Source organism: Scyliorhinus torazame, chromosome 8 (assembly GCF_047496885.1).
Source record: "Scyliorhinus torazame isolate Kashiwa2021f chromosome 8, sScyTor2.1, whole genome shotgun sequence".
Classification (NCBI taxonomy): Eukaryota; Metazoa; Chordata; class Chondrichthyes; order Carcharhiniformes; family Scyliorhinidae; genus Scyliorhinus; species Scyliorhinus torazame.
The window spans coordinates 178,428,229-178,446,345 of record NC_092714.1 but is presented as its reverse complement, the minus strand read 5'-3'; the positions used below and the strand labels follow the sequence as shown (position 1 = coordinate 178,446,345).

General features: G+C 50.1%; 1 protein-coding gene across 4 annotated transcripts in view; it reads left to right on the top strand.

Annotated features, from left to right (window-relative positions):
• The window catches only part of nelfcd (negative elongation factor complex member C/D), a 102,275-nt gene that overhangs the window by 27,939 nt on the left and 56,219 nt on the right, over window positions 1-18,117 (top strand). For all 4 annotated transcript variants that reach the window (XM_072514563.1, XM_072514561.1, XM_072514564.1 and 1 more), the window contains 3 exons: window positions 1,303-1,418; window positions 9,594-9,703; window positions 10,832-10,941. In XM_072514563.1, the coding sequence (XP_072370664.1) occupies window positions 1,303-1,418; window positions 9,594-9,703; window positions 10,832-10,941 (336 nt within the window). The remainder of the gene's footprint in view (window positions 1-1,302; window positions 1,419-9,593; window positions 9,704-10,831; window positions 10,942-18,117) is intronic.

The following is an 18,117-nucleotide window of genomic DNA, read 5'->3' as shown; positions in this document are numbered from 1 at the left end:
TTGTTCTTTATCACCTTCAGCCCTGTCACTTTGCTGCCTTGGTCTCTCTCTGGACTATGATTCGATAGATATCTGCAGCCTGACACCTGAGTAAGTGTGCCATTCAGCATGTTTATTTCACTAATGGAAGCATCACTGCGGAGCCCATTACAGTTCTTGTCCCAACATGTGTGTTCTTCCAGTGTGGACGATGAACAGCATTGCAGACACTGCTCGTTTTCCCCTAACACAGGGTATATGAGGCCAGTTTCAATGCTTCTGCCACCATCCTAATCTGGTTTAGATGCTGGGTTGAACCTGGGACCATCCTGATCTCAGTGGCATGTTCTGAGAGTAATGCCTGCTCCCTTCTGGCTGAGCTCCCTATATCTGTAGTCTGTTCCTGGCCTACAATGCTCTGAGATTCCTCTAATTCTGGCCTTGTGCATTGTCACTCTTCATCGGTCCACCACAGGTTGCTGTGCTTTCAGCTAGCCAAGCCCTTGGCCTAGAAATTGCTCCGTTAACCACTATACTTCTGTGTCTTGCTTTACGATGCTACTTAAAACTAGTCTCTCCGGTCAATTTTTTAGAAGTCACCTGCTCTAATATTGCCTTGTGTTGCTTGGTGTCAGTTTTGTTTGTTAACTCTCCTGTGAAGCACCATGGGACATTTTGCTATGTTAAAAGCACCGTATGGCGGCGAGTTATTGTTGTGCCTTATTATTTACTAATTTTATCAGAGTAAAAGCCATCACTCATTTAAAAAATTTAAAAAAATTTAGAGTACTCGATTCTTTTTTTTCCCCATGATGTGGATATGCCGGCGTTGGACTGGGGTGAGCACAGTAGGAAGTCTTACAACACCAGGTTAAAGTCCAACAGGTTTGTTTCAAATCACTAGCTTTCATAGCACTGCTCCTTCCTCAGGAAAAAGTAAGACTTACTTTTTTTTCCAATTAAGGAGCAATTTTAACATGGCCAATCCACCTACCCTGCGCATCTTTGGGTTGTGGGGGTGAGACCCACACAAACACAGGGAGAAAGTGCAAACTCCACACGGGCAGTGACCTGGGGCCGGAATCGAACCCGGGTCCTCAGCCCCGTGAGGCAGCAGTGCTAACCACTGCGCCACCGTGCTGCCCTAAAAGGCATCACTCATGAGAATGACCTGTTCTTTCGGGGCTTGAAGGTCCAGGTTTGAAGTTTAAATCTGCATTTTCAGGGGTGGGAGAGGGAGAACTTCAAAGGGAGAGGGGGTTGGGGGTGGTTTCAAGGAAAGTGCATCCCAGGAATGACTAACAATTGGATGTTCTCACACAGCATGATGACGATGACGGAGACGGTGAAGATGATGCAGAGGTGCAGCAGGAGTGCTTGCAAAGATTCTCCAGCCGAGATTACATAATGGAGCCACCTATTTTCAACACGCTGAAAAGGTAACAGTAACCTGTAGTTCTGAACCGGTTCTGGTAGCAATCACACCCCGACTCGGTTCATTCACAACTACAACCGGTCACATTCTACAGTGTTTCACTCACACCGCAGACAGAAGCTTCTGGTGTTTTCTGACACCCTTTGGTAAATTCCAATTTAGCAGGCTTCAGTTTAGAAAAAGGAAACATGCTAATCACAGCAACAGTCTCCTCCCCCTCCCTACCTTATTTCCTAATTACCTGCAGTTTGTATGTTGTAACGGTAATAATGTACAAGCTTCACAAGTGCTTGGACAGTCATAGGGGCAATTCTGTTCTGCCAGTGTTAAGCCTGTGATATCACCAGTGCCTCTCCCTTGTGTGCAATTCCCCCAGTGTCACGCATCTGTTCTCCATGTAAGGAACTGGACTGTGAGTGCTTCCAGTTGAGATCAGTTTATTTGGCATAGGCCAGTATTGAACCTTTGTGATTCCATATCACAGTAAAGTAGCAGCACCTTTACACGTCAGCAGGATATGCTGATTGGGTTGGATGAAAAAGAACTGGAAGGAGGATTGTGTGGAGCATATAGACCAGCAGAGACCAATGGGCTGTTTCTGTGCTGTAGGTTCTATGTAATGGGTCATTGTGAATCTCGATAGAGGCAGAAATTCCCATTGTAAATAGTTTGATCTGCACTAAAAAGAAATTATAACAACATACAAAGAGTCATAAAAAGTTAGAATGCAGGTACAGCACGTAATTAAGAAGGCTAATGGAATGCTGTCCTTTAGAGGAACGGAACCAAGAAGTAAGTATGTCATACTTCAGTTATATAGGGTATTGGTGAGACCACATCTCGAATACTGTGAGCATTTTTTGTCTCTTTATTTAAGGAAGGATGTAAATGCTTGGAGGTAGCTCAGGGGAGTTTTAACTAGATTGATGCTTGAAATGAGCGGGTTATCTTATGAGAGCAGGTTGGACAGACTGGGCTTATCTCCACAGGAGTTTGGAAGAGTGACTTGATTGAAGTGTATAAGACCTCCAAATGGTATTGACAATGTGGATGTAGAAATGATGGTTTCCACTTGTGGGTGAGTCCAGAACTTGGGGCACTTTTGAAATTAGGGGCACCCTTTTTAGGACAGAGATGAGGAGAAATATTTTCTCAGTGGGTTGTGTGACTTTGGAACTCTCTTCCTCAGAAGGCGGTTGAGGCAGAATCACTGAATATTTTCCAGGCCGAGGTAGATAGATTCTTGTTAGGAAAGGGAAGCAAATGTTATCGGGGAAGATGGGAATGTGGAATTCAACACAAACCAATCAGCCATGATGTTATTTACGGCTGAGCAGGCTCGTGGGGCTAAATGGCTGACTTCTGCCCCTATTTTGTACTTTCATATACCAAGAGCTAGAAGGTTTGGATTGGGCTATTAGGCTGGCTAGCTCTTTTTAAAAAATAAATTTAGAGTACCCAATTCATTTTTTCCAATAAGGGGCAATTTAGCGTGTTCAATCCACCTACCCTGCACATCTTTGGGTTGTGGGGGCGAAACCCACGCAAACACGGGGAGACTCCACACGGACAGTGACCCAGAGCCGGGATCGAACCTAGGACCTCGGTGCCGTGAGACTGCAGGGCTACCACTGTGCCACCGTGCTGCCCAGCTCTTTTTAAAAATATATATATTTTATTCTCAGCACAATAAACAAATCACAGTTGACAAAAGATACAACCAAGTCTCAAACAGTTTGTCATATTCCCGTTTTTCTCCCCTGAACTAACATAACCCCACCCTCTCACTGGCGACAAACACATCCTTGAGTGGAGACAGAAACAGCCTCCATCTTACATAAAATCCCTCTTCAGACTCTCTAAGAGCGAACTTAATTTTCTCCAATTGTAAGAACTCCGCCATTTCCCCCAGTCATGCCGACACCTTTGATGGCACCCCTGACCTTCACCCCAATAGAATTCGCCACCGGGTGATCAGAATGGTGAAGGCCATGATGTCAGCCCCCTCCCCTCCAGGAACTCAAACTCCTAAGATCGCCACCAATGGACACGGTGCCATCCTCACCCCCATCTTCCCCGACAGTGTCTTGAAGATCGAGGTCCAGAATCCCCCTAGCTTCATGAACATGATTAGCAGGCCCCCTTGCGCACCACTCATATTTGCCCTCCACCTCGGAAGAACCCATTCAAACGAGTCTGCGTCAAATGGGCCCTGTGCACCACCTTAAATTGTATCAGGCTCATCCTGGCACAGGATGATGTTGAATTCACCAAAGAAAGTTCTATTTTCAGCTCCTCCTATTTCCGTCTTATCCCCTCCACTGGCACCTTCTCCATTTCCAAAAACCCCCCATAACTATCCACAATCTTCCCTCCCCCAGCTCATCCTGAGTTAACAGCTTATCCAATAAGTCCCACACCTGTATGTACCTGAATTCACTCCCCCTCGGCAGCTGGTACTTGTCCTGTAACTCTTCCAGCCTCGGAAACCTCTCTCCCATGAACAGATCCCTTGCCCGCTCTATCCGTTCCCTATGCCAACTCCTGTACGTCGTGTCTATCCCTGCTGGTATGAACCTATGATTCCCACATATTGTGGCCAATACAGACACCCCCATTCCAAAGTTCTGCCTCAGCTGGTTCCATAGCTTGAACACCACAACCGGGTTATTAGTACACCTATTCGGGAAGAACGGGAGGGGTGCCGCCACCAGGGCCCTAAAGTACGCCCCCACACAGGAGGCCTCCTCCATCTGCTTCCATTCCGACCCCCTCTCTCCCAGCACCATCTCATCTTCTCCACATTTGCCGCCCAATAATAATATAACAGGTTTGGGAGTGCCAACCATCCCTAGGCACCGTCCTCTCTGCAAAAAAGCCCTCCGAATCCTGGGTGTCTTGCCTATACAGATGACCGTATCAACCTTCCGAAAGAACACTTTGGAAGGAATATCGGAAGGGACTGGAAAACTAATAAAACCCTTGGGAGAATGTTTATGCTTTAACACAATTTTTGTTTAATTTCCATTGGATTTTGCGTTTTTGTATAATTAAAAGTGAGCAGCGCTCTGTGGATCATCCACTTTCAACCACTCTGAGGTACTGCCCTCTCTTTTTCTTCCCTTCTAACCTGCTTTTCATCCAATTTGCCACCTTCCCCAAATTCCATATTCCGCCTTCTCCAATAGTCCCTTATCAAAGGTTTCGGATACCCACGTAAACCACATCCACTGCCCTCGCCACCCTTCATCACATCTGTCACCACCTCACAGAACTTACCAGGTTTGCCATCAGGATGTTCCTGTCAGAAATCGCTGTTTGATGCTTCTATAAACTCTGGTTTGCTCCTGCTGGGGTTTCGAAGAGTAAGTTGTGACTTGTTTGAAACATATAAGATCCTGGTTTTGACAGGGTGGATGTGGAGAGGATGTTTCCTCTTGTGGGAGAATTGTTTAAAATAAGAGGTTTCCCATTTAAGGTGGAGATGAGGAAAAATTTTCTTTCAGTGGGTCATGAGTCTCTGGAACTCTCTTCCTCAAAAGGCGGTGGAAGCAGAGTCTTTGAAAATTTTAAAGACAGAGGTAAGTAGATTCTTGATTAACCAGGGGGTGAAAGGTTATCGGGGGTGGCAGGAATGTGGGGTTTCAATCAGACCAGCCATGACTTGACTGAATGGGGGAGCAGGCTCAACGAGCTGAGTGGCCCACTCCTCCTAATTTATATGTCTGTATGTATGTTCGTTTGTATGTTCTTTTCTTCATCTAGTTATTTATAATTTAATGTTTAAATTAATTTTTTAATTTAATTTTTTTATTTGATTTTTTAAATTTAAAGTACCCAATTATTTTTTTTTCCAATTAAGGGGCAATTTAGTGGGATGAGACCCATGCAAATTAATTCATTTTAAAATTAAGTTTGCAGAGTTTCTTCGAGCATGGATATTAGTCTATCTGTTCTGTAATTGCTTGGAAGAGTTTATTAAAAATAAATCGTTACTACCTTGGCAGTCCTCTGGCACACTAACGTTTGGCCGGACCCTCATTTCTAGAGGCTCTGCTATTTATTCACCCACTTCCAAAGCATTGATGTAGACTTCCTTTTGAAATTCAATCTAACCTTTCAACACTTTGTTAATTAGATTAAACCCTTTCAATACTAAAAGACACTTCAGGCCAGTGAGCGGTCCCGGAACCGAGTCCTGTGTGTGATACTTCCCCCACTCTGATTTACTGCCTATTTTCTGGATTTGGTGTGCCCACCCTTCTGGTCAGTTTGTCTTAGAACTTGCCACCACTCCCCTAATTCCATGCTGTTTGATATTATTCCATAGTCTCCTGTGTAGGAACATTTGACAAAGGCTTTCTGGAAATGAAAAGGTGGACTGTTGAACGTCTTACGGGTTTGCAGTATGTATCCTGACCACAGAGTGGCACCAAACCTCCAACTAAGTAATCTACAGAAGAATTGCAAATGCTGACATTCAACAGATGGAACCTGTCTATTCTGGAGATGTAATCTTGGTTTCAGATGATAAGTTTGTACCTTTTCAGTAACTTTTGCCCAGATTGAATTTTGGTCACCTGACTATCATGTTAAAACTAGGTCCAATTGGCCATTTTCATTAGCTGCATAATTTCTGAAATGTCTCTCAGGCTTTATAAGCTAACTTTTCAGAGTAAATAATACAATTCCCAAAGTACGGGCAGTTACAGCGCCAATGCCATCTCTGATAGACGCACACTGAAGACTAGAACTGACCCTGGATCATGTGGGGTGTGATGGTGTCTGACCCTGGATCATGTGGGGTGTGATGGTGTCTGACCTGGATCATGTGGGGTGTGATGGTGTCTGACCCTGGATCATGTGGGGTGTGATGGTGTCTGACCTGGATCATGTGGGGTGTGATGGTGTCTCACCCTGGATCATGTGGGGTGTGATTGTGTCTGAGCCTGGATCATGTGGGGTGTGATGGTGTCTGACCCTGGATCATGTGGGGTGTGATTGTGTCTGAGCCTGGATCATGTGGGGTGTGATGGTGTCTGACCCTGGATCATGTGGGGTGTGATTGTGTCTGACCCTGGATCATGTGGGGTGTGATGGTGTCTGACCCTGGATCATGTGGGGTGTGATGGTGTCTGACACTGGGTCGTGTGGGGTGTGATTGTGTCTGAGCCTGGATCATGTGGGGTGTGATGGTGTCTGACCCTGAATCCTGTGGGGTGTGATAGTGTCTGAGCCTGAATCCTGTGGGGTGTGATGACATCTGACCCTGGGTCGTGTGGGGTGTGATGGTACCTGACCCTGGGTCGTGTGGGGTGTGATGGTGTCTGACCCTGGGTCCTGTGGGGTGTGATGGTGACTGACCCTGGGTCGTGTGGGGTGTGCTGGTGTCTGACCCTGGGTCGTGTGGGGCGTGATGGTGTCTGACCTTGGGTCGTGTGGGGCGTGATGGTGTCTGATCCTGGGTCATGTGGGGCGTGATGGCGTCTGACCCTGAGTCGTGTGGGGTGTGATGGTGTCTGACCCTGAGTCCTGTGGGGTGTGATGGTGTCTGACCCTGGGTCGTGTGGGGTGTGCTGGTGTCTGACCCTGGGTTGTGTGGGGTGTGATTTCATGTGACCCAGGGTTGTGTGGGGTGTTATGGTATCTGACCCTGGGTCGTGTGGGGTGTGATGGTGTCTGACCCTGGGTCCTGTGGGGTGTGATGGTGTCTGACCCTGAGTCGTGTGGGGTGTGATGGTGTCTGACCCTGGGTCGTGTGGGGTGTGATGATGTCTGACCCTGGGTCGTGTGGGGTGTGATGGTACCTGACCCTGGGTCGTGTGGGGTGTGATGGTGTCTGACCCTGGGTCGTGTGGGGTGTGCTGGTGTCTGACCCTGGGTCGTGTGGGGCGTGATGGTGTCTGACCCTGGGTCATGTGGGGCGTGATGGTGTCTGACCCTGAGTCGTGTGGGGTGTGATGGTGTCTGACCCTGAGTCGTGTGGGGTGTGATGGTGTCTGACCCTGGGTCGTGTGGGGTGTGCTGGTGTCTGACCCTGGGTCATGTGGGGTGTGATTTCATGTGACCCTGGGTTGTGTGGGGTGTTATGGTATCTGACCCTGGGTCGTGTGGGGTGTGATGGTATCTGACCCTGGGTCGTGTGGGGTGTGATGGTGTCTGACCCTGGGTCCTGTGGGGTGTGATGGTGTCTGACCCTGAGTCGTGTGGGGTGTGATGGTGTCTGACCCTGGGTCGTGTGGGGTGTGATGGTGACTGACCCTGGGTCGTGTGGGGTGTGCTGGTGTCTGACCCTGGGTCGTGTGGGGCGTGATGGTGCCTGACCTTGGGTCGTGTGGGGCGTGATGGTGTCTGACCCTGGGTCATGTGGGGCGTGATGGTGTCTGACCCTGAGTCGTGTGGGGTGTGATGGTGTCTGACCCTGAGTCGTGTGGGGTGTGATGGTGTCTGACCCTGGGTCGTGTGGGGTGTGCTGGTGTCTGACCCTGGGTCATGTGGGGTGTGATTTCATGTGACCCTGGGTTGTGTGGGGTGTTATGGTATCTGACCCTGGGTCGTGTGGGGTGTGATGGTATCTGACCCTGGGTCGTGTGGGGTGTGATGGTGTCTGACCCTGGGTCCTGTGGGGTGTGATGGTGTCTGACCCTGAGTCGTGTGGGGTGTGATGGTGTCTGACCCTGGGTCGTGTGGGGTGTGATGATGTCTGACCCTGGGTCGTGTGGGGTGTTTATGGTATCTGACCCTGGGTCGTGTGGGGTGTGATGGTGTCTGACCCTAGGTCCTGTGGGGTGTGATGGTTTCTGACCCTGGGTCGTGTGGGGTGTGATGGTGTCTGACCCTGGGTCGTGTGGGGTGTTTATGGTATCTGACCCTGGGTCGTGTGGGGTGTGATGGTGTCTGACCCTGAGTCGTGTGGGGTGTGATGGTGTCTGACCCTGAGTCGTGTGGGGTGTGATGGTGTCTGACCCTGGGTCGTGTGGGGTGTTATGGTTTCTGACCCTGAGTCGTGTGGGGTGTGCTGGTGTCTGACCCTAGGTCCTGTGGGGTGTGATGGTGTCTGACCCTGGGTCGTGTGGGGTGTTTATGGTATCTGACCCTGGGTCGTGTGGGGTGTGCTGGTGTCTGACCCTAGGTCCTGTGGGGTGTGATGGTGTCTGACCCTGGGTCGTGTGGGGTGTTTATGGTATCTGACGCTGGGTCGTGTGGGGTGTGATGGTGTCTGACCCTGAGTCGTGTGGGGTGTGATGGTGTCTGACCCTGAGTCGTGTGGGGTGTGATGGTGTCTGACCCTGGGTCGTGTGGGGTGTTATGGTTTCTGACCCTGGGTCGTGTGGGGTGTGATGGTGTCTGACCCTGGGTCGTGTGGGGTGTGATAGTGTCTGACCCTGAGTCGTGTGGGGTGTGATGGTGTCTGACCCTGAGTCGTGTGGGGTGTGATGGTGTCTGACCCTGGGTCGTGTGGGGTGTTATGGTTTCTGACCCTGAGTCGTGTGGGGTGTGCTGGTGTCTGACCCTGAGTCGTGTGGGGTGTGATGGTGTCTGACCCTGGGTCGTGTGGGGTGTTATGGTTTCTGACCCTGGGTCGTGTGGGGTGTGCTGGTGTCTGACCCTGGGTCGTGTGGGTTGTGTTGGTGTCTACCCCTGGGTCGTGTGGGGTGTGATGATGTCGGACCCTGAGTCGTGTGGGGTGTGATGGTGTCTACCCCTGGGTCGTGTGGGGTGTGATGATGTCGGACCCTGAGTCGTGTGGGGTGTGATGGTGTCTACCCCTGGGTCGTGTGGGGTGTGATGGTGTCTACCCCTGGGTTGTGTGGGGTGTGATGGTGTCTACCCCTGGGTCGTGTGGGGTGTGATGGTGTCTACCCCTGGGTCGTGTGGGGTGTGATGATGTCTGACCCTGGGTCGTGTGGGGTGTGATGGTATCTGACCCTGGGTCGTGTGGGGTGTGATGGTGTCTACCCCTGGGTCGTGTGGGGTGTGATGATGTCTGACCCTGGGTCGTGTGGGGTGTGATGGTGTCTGACCCTGGGTTGTGTGGGGTGTGATGGTGTCTACCCCTGGGTCGTGTGGGGTGTGATGATGTCTGACCCTGGGTCGTGTGGGGTGTGATGGTGTCTGACCCTGGGTTGTGTGGGACATGATGACATCTGGCCCTCATTGTATCTTTTCGTTTTCCCAGGTACTTCCAGGCCGGGGGCTCTCCAGAACATGTAATCCAGATGCTTTCTGAGAATTATACAGCAGTGGCACAGACTGTAAACCTGTTGGCAGAGTGGCTAATTCAGACAGGTAATACTTGGTCAGCACTGGGTAATCTGATAAAGCTGCAAAATACAAACTGATCCCATATTTGATGTATTGAGGATAACTCACTACTTTCTTCCTATTGGAGGACATCAGATTCTTTCTGTTGGTGCTTTAAGAGTGCCATGTTGGGCCCATGTACTGTCACCTATGTTTTAGGACAGATTCTGCTCAGCCCTCCTCTGAGTTTCTCTCTCCATTAGCCTCCCATAAGAGTGGGAATTAAGGAAGGCGTGTGGTGATGTTTCCCCCTCCCCTCACAGTCCCTGTGGCACTTCTTGGCATTTCGGCACGATTCGCGCCTTGGTCACCTTCCTGTACCTCATCCAAGTGGCTGTACTTCACACACAAGCCTAAATGGTTGTCAGGCTAATTGAATGTAAAGGGACAAAACAGCCCAGGCCAATCACATTCTCATCTGATGTCCACACGTGTGCACTTTTAGTAACAATTACTAAATAGTGATCAGGACTTGGGACCCTAACTGTTTTTTACCCTCCTTAATACATAGCATGGTAGTACAGTGGTTAGCACTATGGCTTCACAGCGCCAAGGTCCCAGGTTCAATTCCCGGCCTGGGTCACTGTCTGTGTGGAGTCTGCACGTTCTCCCCGTGTCTGCGTGGGTTTCCTCCGGGTGCTCCGGTTTCCTCCCACAAGTCCCGAAAGACGTGCTGTTAGGTGAATTGGACATTCTGAATTCTCTCTCTGTGTACCCGTACAGGTGCCGAATGTCACGTCTAGGGGCTTTTCACAGTAACTTCTTTGCAGTGTTAATGTAAGCCTACTTGTGACAATAAAGATTATTATTAGGAGACAGAAAGAAATCCCACCACCAACTCTCTCAGCTATAGGTGAAGCTTGTTGACTAGTCCACTGGCCGGCCTTACATCCGTGTGTCCGGCTGGCCTGGAATTTGACGTCCACGTCCTTCGATCTGGTATGTTTGGGTTGTACCCATCCTTATCCTAACTGTTTGTGTTTTGGTGAGCTAAACATTTTCCCCTCAAATCCTTATATATGGCTGGTCTATGTTGTGTTGCCTAAGGGCAGGTCCATATATCTGTTTTATTTGTCTGACTTCTGTTGTAGCTTGTGACTTTTTCTTCCTCAGGGGTTGAACCATCACATGTTCAGGAGACCGTTGAAAACCATTTGAAGAATTTGCTGATCAAACACTTTGATCCTCGGAAAGCTGATTCCATCTTCACAGAGGAGGGGGAGGTAATGCTCTGAAAGTGTTTTCTAAATTAGGTCATGTATTTATAGTACGACACCTGCATAGGAAAAGACACAATAGACCCTCTACACCATGGTACTCCAATAGGAACAGGTCAATCCCAATTCTATATCTAAATGCTACTGTTGGGAATTCCTTGCCAACTCTGCCATTTTGTGTGTAGCAGTGTAGGGGTCCCAGTTGCATGACATCATTGTGTCACTCCCCAGTTCTCGCTCATTCCACGTGGATTAAGTTGTGTTACTCTCAGCTCATTTACTGAGCACCTGTCTTCAGCATTCAGTAGACTGAGACACTGGAAGTGAGATAATCTAATGGATGACGCTGTAAGTTCACAATGATTTGTTTCTTTCTCTGTCATTTATCATGTAAGAGCCAATCTCCTGCATTGCATTGACATGCAGCCATTGGCTGATGTAGGTTTTGAGAGCAGAGGACCTTTTGGAGCAGGGAGTTCAGACAAATTCAGTCAAATTCTGAACTACGTTATCTCCGAAAGGTTGACAGTGACTGTCCAGAAGAACTCTGACCGGTTACAATAATCATAAGTATGTGTTAACAAGGCTGACCAAATGTCATGGGAGTTTTTATGTTGTTATCTCTGTTTGTCAGTTCAGGCTTCTTTTGCGAGTTCCAACAAAGCAGAGAAACTAGTGTTGACTCTATGGAGGAACCTAATTGGATGGGCAATTGTTCAAGAATTAAGTGCAACATGTTGGACCAATTGATTTTAGATTAAATGGATGGATGCAATCTAACCAAATTCTCTCTAAGGGCTCAAATGGGCTGGTTTAGTTCAGTGGGCTAGAAAGCTGGTTTGTATTGCAGAACAAGGCCAGCAGCGCGGGTTCAATTCCCGCGCTGCTGGCCTTGGGACACAGCCAACAGTATTTGGTTTTAGTGAATAAGTTTGCTCATCCACTATGATGCAAAATACTTACAGGATATGCAAGTTGTGTGAGCGGTGAGCACAAATTTTGATTTTCTAACAGAAAGATTGGAAAGTTACATTTGTGCTAAGGTGAGACTCCAAACAGGACACATGTTTGTTTTATTATAAAGAATAATAGTCTAGACTTCCGGGTGCGGCTATGCAGAGCTAGGTCGCATATTCGGCAGCTCCTGCTTGGAACGGACTTTTGGGCTCTTTTACAGGGCCCCCACGGCATTTGTTTGACATTTCCCGGTGTGGGAAGAAGGCTGCAATATTCCCCCGACAGTGTCCCCCAGGAAGGGTATGTCTCTTGGTTGCCAGACACACGCAGAAAAAGTAAAAGATTTGGCTGCAACTGCAGGATAAACAGGGCCTCTTCCAGCATGCAGGCGGGGGAAGGGCAAGCTTAAAGCTGCAAGCTGACCTGAGGGCCTGTATCAAAAGTGAATTCTAGCAGCAGAGGGAACAACTGTGAAAAGACCTCATCAAGGCCACTGAAGGGACTTCCGGTTGCGGTGATGCCAAGCTAGCCGCACGCTTCGGCGGCTCCAGCTCCGACTGACCTTCGGGCTCTTTTAAGAGCCCCAACGGGGAATTTTTCGACGACGCAACCCGGTGTGGGGCGTGTGAGAAGGGAGTCCCCCCCAAACGAAGGAGGAAAAAAACGGCGGCGGCGGCTGCAGCGCGAGGAATCGTCGACCAAAGGGTCAGAAAGAGAGAAGTACAAGATGGCGGCGGAGAAAGCGCAGGCGACATGGGGGCCTGAGCATGAAATTGTGAGACGGTGCGTGGAGCTGCTGAAGAGGGAGGTGCTGACCCCGTTGCTACAGGCAATTGAGGGGCTCAAGGAGACATTAAAGACCCAGGAGACAGAGCTCCGTGTGGTGGAGCAGAAGGTGACAGATATTGAGGACGAGATCCTGGGCCTGGCGGTTAAGACACAGACGCACGAGGCACTTCATAAAAAGTGTACTGAAAGGATCGAAGCCCTAGAAAATGGAGCGCGAGGGAAGAACCTTCGGATACTGGGTCTCCCTGAGGGTGTGGAAGGAGTGGACTGTGGAGCGTACGCAAGTACGATGCTGAGCTCACTGATGGGTGCTGAGGCCCCTACGGGCCCCTTGGAGGTGGAGTGGGCAAATCGGATTCCGGCGAGAAGACCAAAAGCGGGAGAACCACCCAGGGCGATAATCGTGCGATTTTACCGCCTTAAGGATAGAGAAGAGGTCCTGAGATGGGCTAAAAAGGTGCGGAGTAGCAGATGGGAGAATGCAGTGGTACGGGTATACCAGGATTGGAGTGCGGAGGTGGCGAGAAGGAGGGCGAGCTTCAACCGAGCCAAAGAGGTGTTGCATAAAAGGAAGGTGAAGTTCGGGATGCTGCAGCCGGCAAGACTATGGGTCACGTATCAGGAGAGACACCATTATTTCGAGACGGCGGAGGAAGCATGGACCTTCATCAAAGAAGAGAAATTGGATCGGAACTGAGGGACTGATGCTGCAGGAAATGTTATTGTTAATGTTACGGTGGAAGTTAATTGAGAAGTAAACAGGGAAGGGAGGAGACATTGGGGCAATGTGGGCGCCGGTGAGGGGGGAAAGACGGGACATAGTTGGAGAATGGGGAAGGGGAGGGGGAGGGGAAAGAGAGCTGCGCCATAAGAGGCGGGTCAGGTAAAGGGATGTTCCCGCACCAGAAAGAATAAGGTGGGAAGACAGGCGCAAGGCGGATGGGAGTTCCCCACATGGGGGGGGTCGAGGAGTGAGCAGGAGTAGCCGGGGTCAGTTGAAGTCAGCTGACTTACGGAAGTAATATGGGGGGAGCAATCATGCTAGAAAGAGATCTAGCGGGGAGGGGGGGGGGGGGGGGGGGGGCAACTGGGTTGCTGCTGCGGAAATCCAAAAGGAAATGGCTAAAGAGTGGGTGGGCGGGGATGGTGTGCGACGCTGGGGGAGCGAGCGGGAGCGCGGAGGCGGGATATGGGACTGGCCTAGAGAAGGTAATGGCTAGTCGACACGGGAGGGGGGCAGGTAGCCCCCTAGTGAGGCTGATCACGTGGAACGTGAGAGGCCTGAACGGACCGATAAAAAGGGCCAGAGTGCTCGCGCATTTGAAAGGACTAAGGGCAGACGTGGTTATGCTCCAAGAGACGCACCTAAAGGTGGCGGACCAAGTTAGGCTAAGGAAAGGATGGGTGGGACAGGTGTTCCACTCAGGACTGGACGCAAAGAATAGAGGGGTGGCCATTTTGGTGGGGAAACAGGTTGCATTTGAAGCAAAGAACATCGTAGCAGATAGCGGAGGTAGATATGTAATGGTGAGTGGCAGGCTGGAGGGAATGGAGGTCGTGTTGGTTAACGTGTATGCCCCAAACTGGGACGATGCGGGATTTATGAGACGGATGCTGGGGCGTATACCGGACCTGGAGGTAGGAAACTTGATTTTAGGAGGGGACTTTAATACGGTGCTGGACCCGGGGCTAGATAGATCCAACTCAAGGACCGGAAGAAGGCCGGCAGCGGCCAAGGTACTTAAGGGGTTTATGGACCAAATGGGGGGAGTGGATCCATGGCGATTTCTTAGACCTAGGGCTAGGGAGTTTTCCTTCTTCTCCCATGTCCATAAAGTGTACTCCCGGATAGATTTTTTTGTTTTGGGAAGGTCGTTGATCTCTAGGGTGGAAGAAGCTGAGTACTCAGCCATAGCGGTTTCGGATCATGCCCCACATTGGGTGGACCTGGAATTAGGAGAGGAAAGGGAGCAGAGAACACTCTGGCGATTAGATGTGGGACTGATGGCGGATGAGGGAGTGTGTGCAAGAGTGCGGGGGTGTATTGAGAGATATCTGGAGGTCAATGACGACGGCGAGGTCCCTGTGGGAGTGGTATGGGAAGCACTAAAAGCGGTGGTCAGAGGAGAGCTGATCTCCATTGGGGCCCACAAAAGGAAAACAGAGGCCAAGGAAAGGGAAAGGTTACTGGGGGAGATTTTAAGGGTGGATAGGGAATTTGCAGAGACCCCGGAGGAGGAATTGTACAGGGAGAGGAGACGACTCCAGACGGAATTTGACCTTCTGACCACCAGAAAGGCGGAGGTACTGTGGAGGAAGGCACAGGGGAGGAGGTATGAATATGGGGAAAAGGCGAGTCGCCTGTTGGCTCATCAATTGCGAAAGAGGGCAGCAGCGAGGGAGATAGGAGGAATTAGAGACGAAAGGGGAGACACGGTGCGAAGGGCAGGAAAGATAAATGAGGTGTTCAAGACCTTCTATGAGGAACTGTATAGGTCTCAACCCCCAGAGGGAGAGGAGGGGATGCGGCAGTTCCTGGACCAATTGAGGTTCCCGAAAGTGGAGGAGCGGGGGGTGGTAGGCCTGGGGGCACCGATTGGGGTGGACGAGGTTATTAAGGGACTGGGAAGCATGCAAGCAGGGAAGGCCCCAGGACCAGACGGGTTCCCGGTGGAGTATTACAGAAAATATGTGGACTTGTTGGCCCCGTTGATGGTGAGGACGTTCAATGAGGCCAGGAAAGGGGGGACTCTACCCCCGACGATGTCGGAGGCGACGATATCGTTAATTTTGAAGAGGGATAAAGATCCGTTGCAGTGCGGGTCCTATAGACCCATTTCATTGTTGAACGTGGACGCCAAATTGTTGGCAAAGGTACTGGCATCGAGGATAGAGGACTGTGTCCCGGGGGTGGTGCACGAAGACCAGACAGGGTTCGTAAAAGGGAGACAACTGAATGTTAACGTGCGACGACTATTAGGGGTGATAATGATGCCCCCAGTGGAGGGGGAGGCAGAGATAGTGGCGGCAATGGACGCAGAGAAGGCATTTGATAGGGTGGAGTGGGAGTATTTATGGGAAGTGTTAAGGAGGTTTGGGTTTGGGAACGGGTTTATTAGCTGGGTTAGACTTCTTTATGGGGCTCCAACGGCAAGCGTAGTTACAGGTCGACATAGATCGGAGTATTTCCGACTATATAGGGGAACAAGACAGGGATGCCCGCTGTCTCCATTGTTGTTCGCGTTGGCAATTGAACCTCTGGCCATGGCGTTGAGAGACTCCAGGAAATGGAGAGGGGTGATTAGAGGGGGAGAAGAACACCGAGTCTCGTTATATGCGGATGACCTATTGTTATACGTGTCGGACCCAGCGGGGGGAATGATAGAGGTTATGCGAATTTTGAGGGGGTTCGGGGATTTCTCGGGGTATAGGCTAAACATGGGGAAGAGTGAATTATTTGTGATACATCCAGGGGACCAGAGTAGAGAGATAGAAGGCTTGCCTCTAAGGAAAGTGGAAAGAAACTTCCGATACCTGGGGATTCAGATCGCTAGGAGCTGGGGAACCTTGCACAGACTTAATCTGACACGGTTGGTAGAACAAATGGAGGAGGACTTCAAGAGGTGGGACATGCAGCCTCTATCGCTGGCGGGCAGGGTGCAAGCAATTAAGATGATGGTCCTCCCGAGGTTCTTATTTGTATTTCAATGTCTCCCTATACTAATCACTAAGACCTTTTTTAATAAAATAGACAGGAGCATCACGAGCTTCGTGTGGGCAGGGAAAGTTCCGAGAGTAAGGAGGGGGTTCCTTCAGCGTAGTAGGGACAGAGGAGGATTGGCACTACCGAACTTGGGCGATTACTATTGGGCCGCCAATGTGGCAATGATACGTAAATGGATGATGGAGGGTGAGGGAGCGGCGTGGGAAAGACTGGAGAGAAAGTCCTGTAAAGGGACGAGTTTAGAGGCGCTGGTGACGGCGCCGCTACCGATCTCACCTAAAAAGTTTACCACGAACCCGGTGGTGGCGGCAACATTGAATATCTGGGGACAGTGGAGGCGACAGAGAGGGGTGCGGGGAGCCCTGGTGGGGTCCCCAATCAGGAACAACCATAGGTTCGCCCCAGGAAGAATGGATGGAGGATTTCAGAGCTGGTTCCAGTTGGGAATTAGGAGGGTGGGAGATTTATTTATAGATGGGACTTTTGCGAGCTTGGGAGCATTGGAGGAAAAGTATAAGTTGCCCCGGGGAAATTTCTTGAGATATATGCAGGTGAGGGCATTTACTAGACAACAGGTGAGGGAATTTCCGTTGCTCCCGACACAGGGGATACAGGACAGGGTGCTTTCAGGGGTGTGGGTCGGAGAGGGCAAGGTGTCAGAGATTTACCGAGAGATGAGGGAAGAGGGGGAGGAGTCGGTGGGCGAACTAAAAGGAAAGTGGGAAGAAGAACTAGGGGAGGAGATAGAGGAGGGGATAGAGGAGGGTATGTGGGCTGATGCCCTAAGCAGGGTAAATTCCTCTTCCTCATGCGCCAGGCTTAGCCTGATTCAATTTAAGGTGCTACATAGAGCACACATAACGGGAGCAAGATTGAGCAGGTTCTTTGGAGTGGAGGACAAATGTGGGAGGTGTGGCGGGAGCCCGGCAAACCACGCACATATGTTTTGGGCATGCCCGGCACTGGAAGGGTATTGGAAGGGAGTGACGGGAGTGATTTCGCGGGTGGTGAAGGCCTGGGTCAAACCAGGCTGGGGGTTAGCTCTATTTGGAGTTGTGGAAGAGCCGGGAGTGCAGGAGGCGAAAGAGGCCGACGTTGTGGCCTTTGCGTCCCTAGTAGCCCGGCGCAGGATCCTACTCATGTGGAAGGAGGCGAAACCCCCCGGACTGGAGGCCTGGGTAAATGATATGGCGGGGTTCATTAAACTGGAGCAGATAAAGTTTGCCCTGAGAGGATCGGCTCAAGGGTTCACCAGGCGGTGGCAGCCATTTCTCGACTACCTAGGGGAACGTTTGAGGGAAGACAGATGACCAGCAGCAGCAACCCAGGGGGAGGGGGGGGGTTTAGTTTCGGTCAAAGATAAAGGGATTTTGTTACTTGTGTATTGTTTAAAATTTCTGTATTGTTATTGTTGCGTTTGCTTTGTAAGAGGGGAAAAATTGTTGTTTGGGAAAAAATTTTCAATAAAACATTTATAAAAAAAAAAAAAGAATAATAGTCTAGGAAGACTGAAAATATCATTAGCCCAGTTTTTAACATGTTGTACTTAATTCTTGAACAATTGTCCATCTAATTGGGTTCCTCCATAGAGTCGACGCTTATTTCTCTGCCTTATTCTGGATGCACAAAAGGGAGTAAACTCAACAAGTTAATTTACTCCATTCCCATCTGACACAATTTTATCTTTGTCAATGTGGCGACTAGAGGCTTTT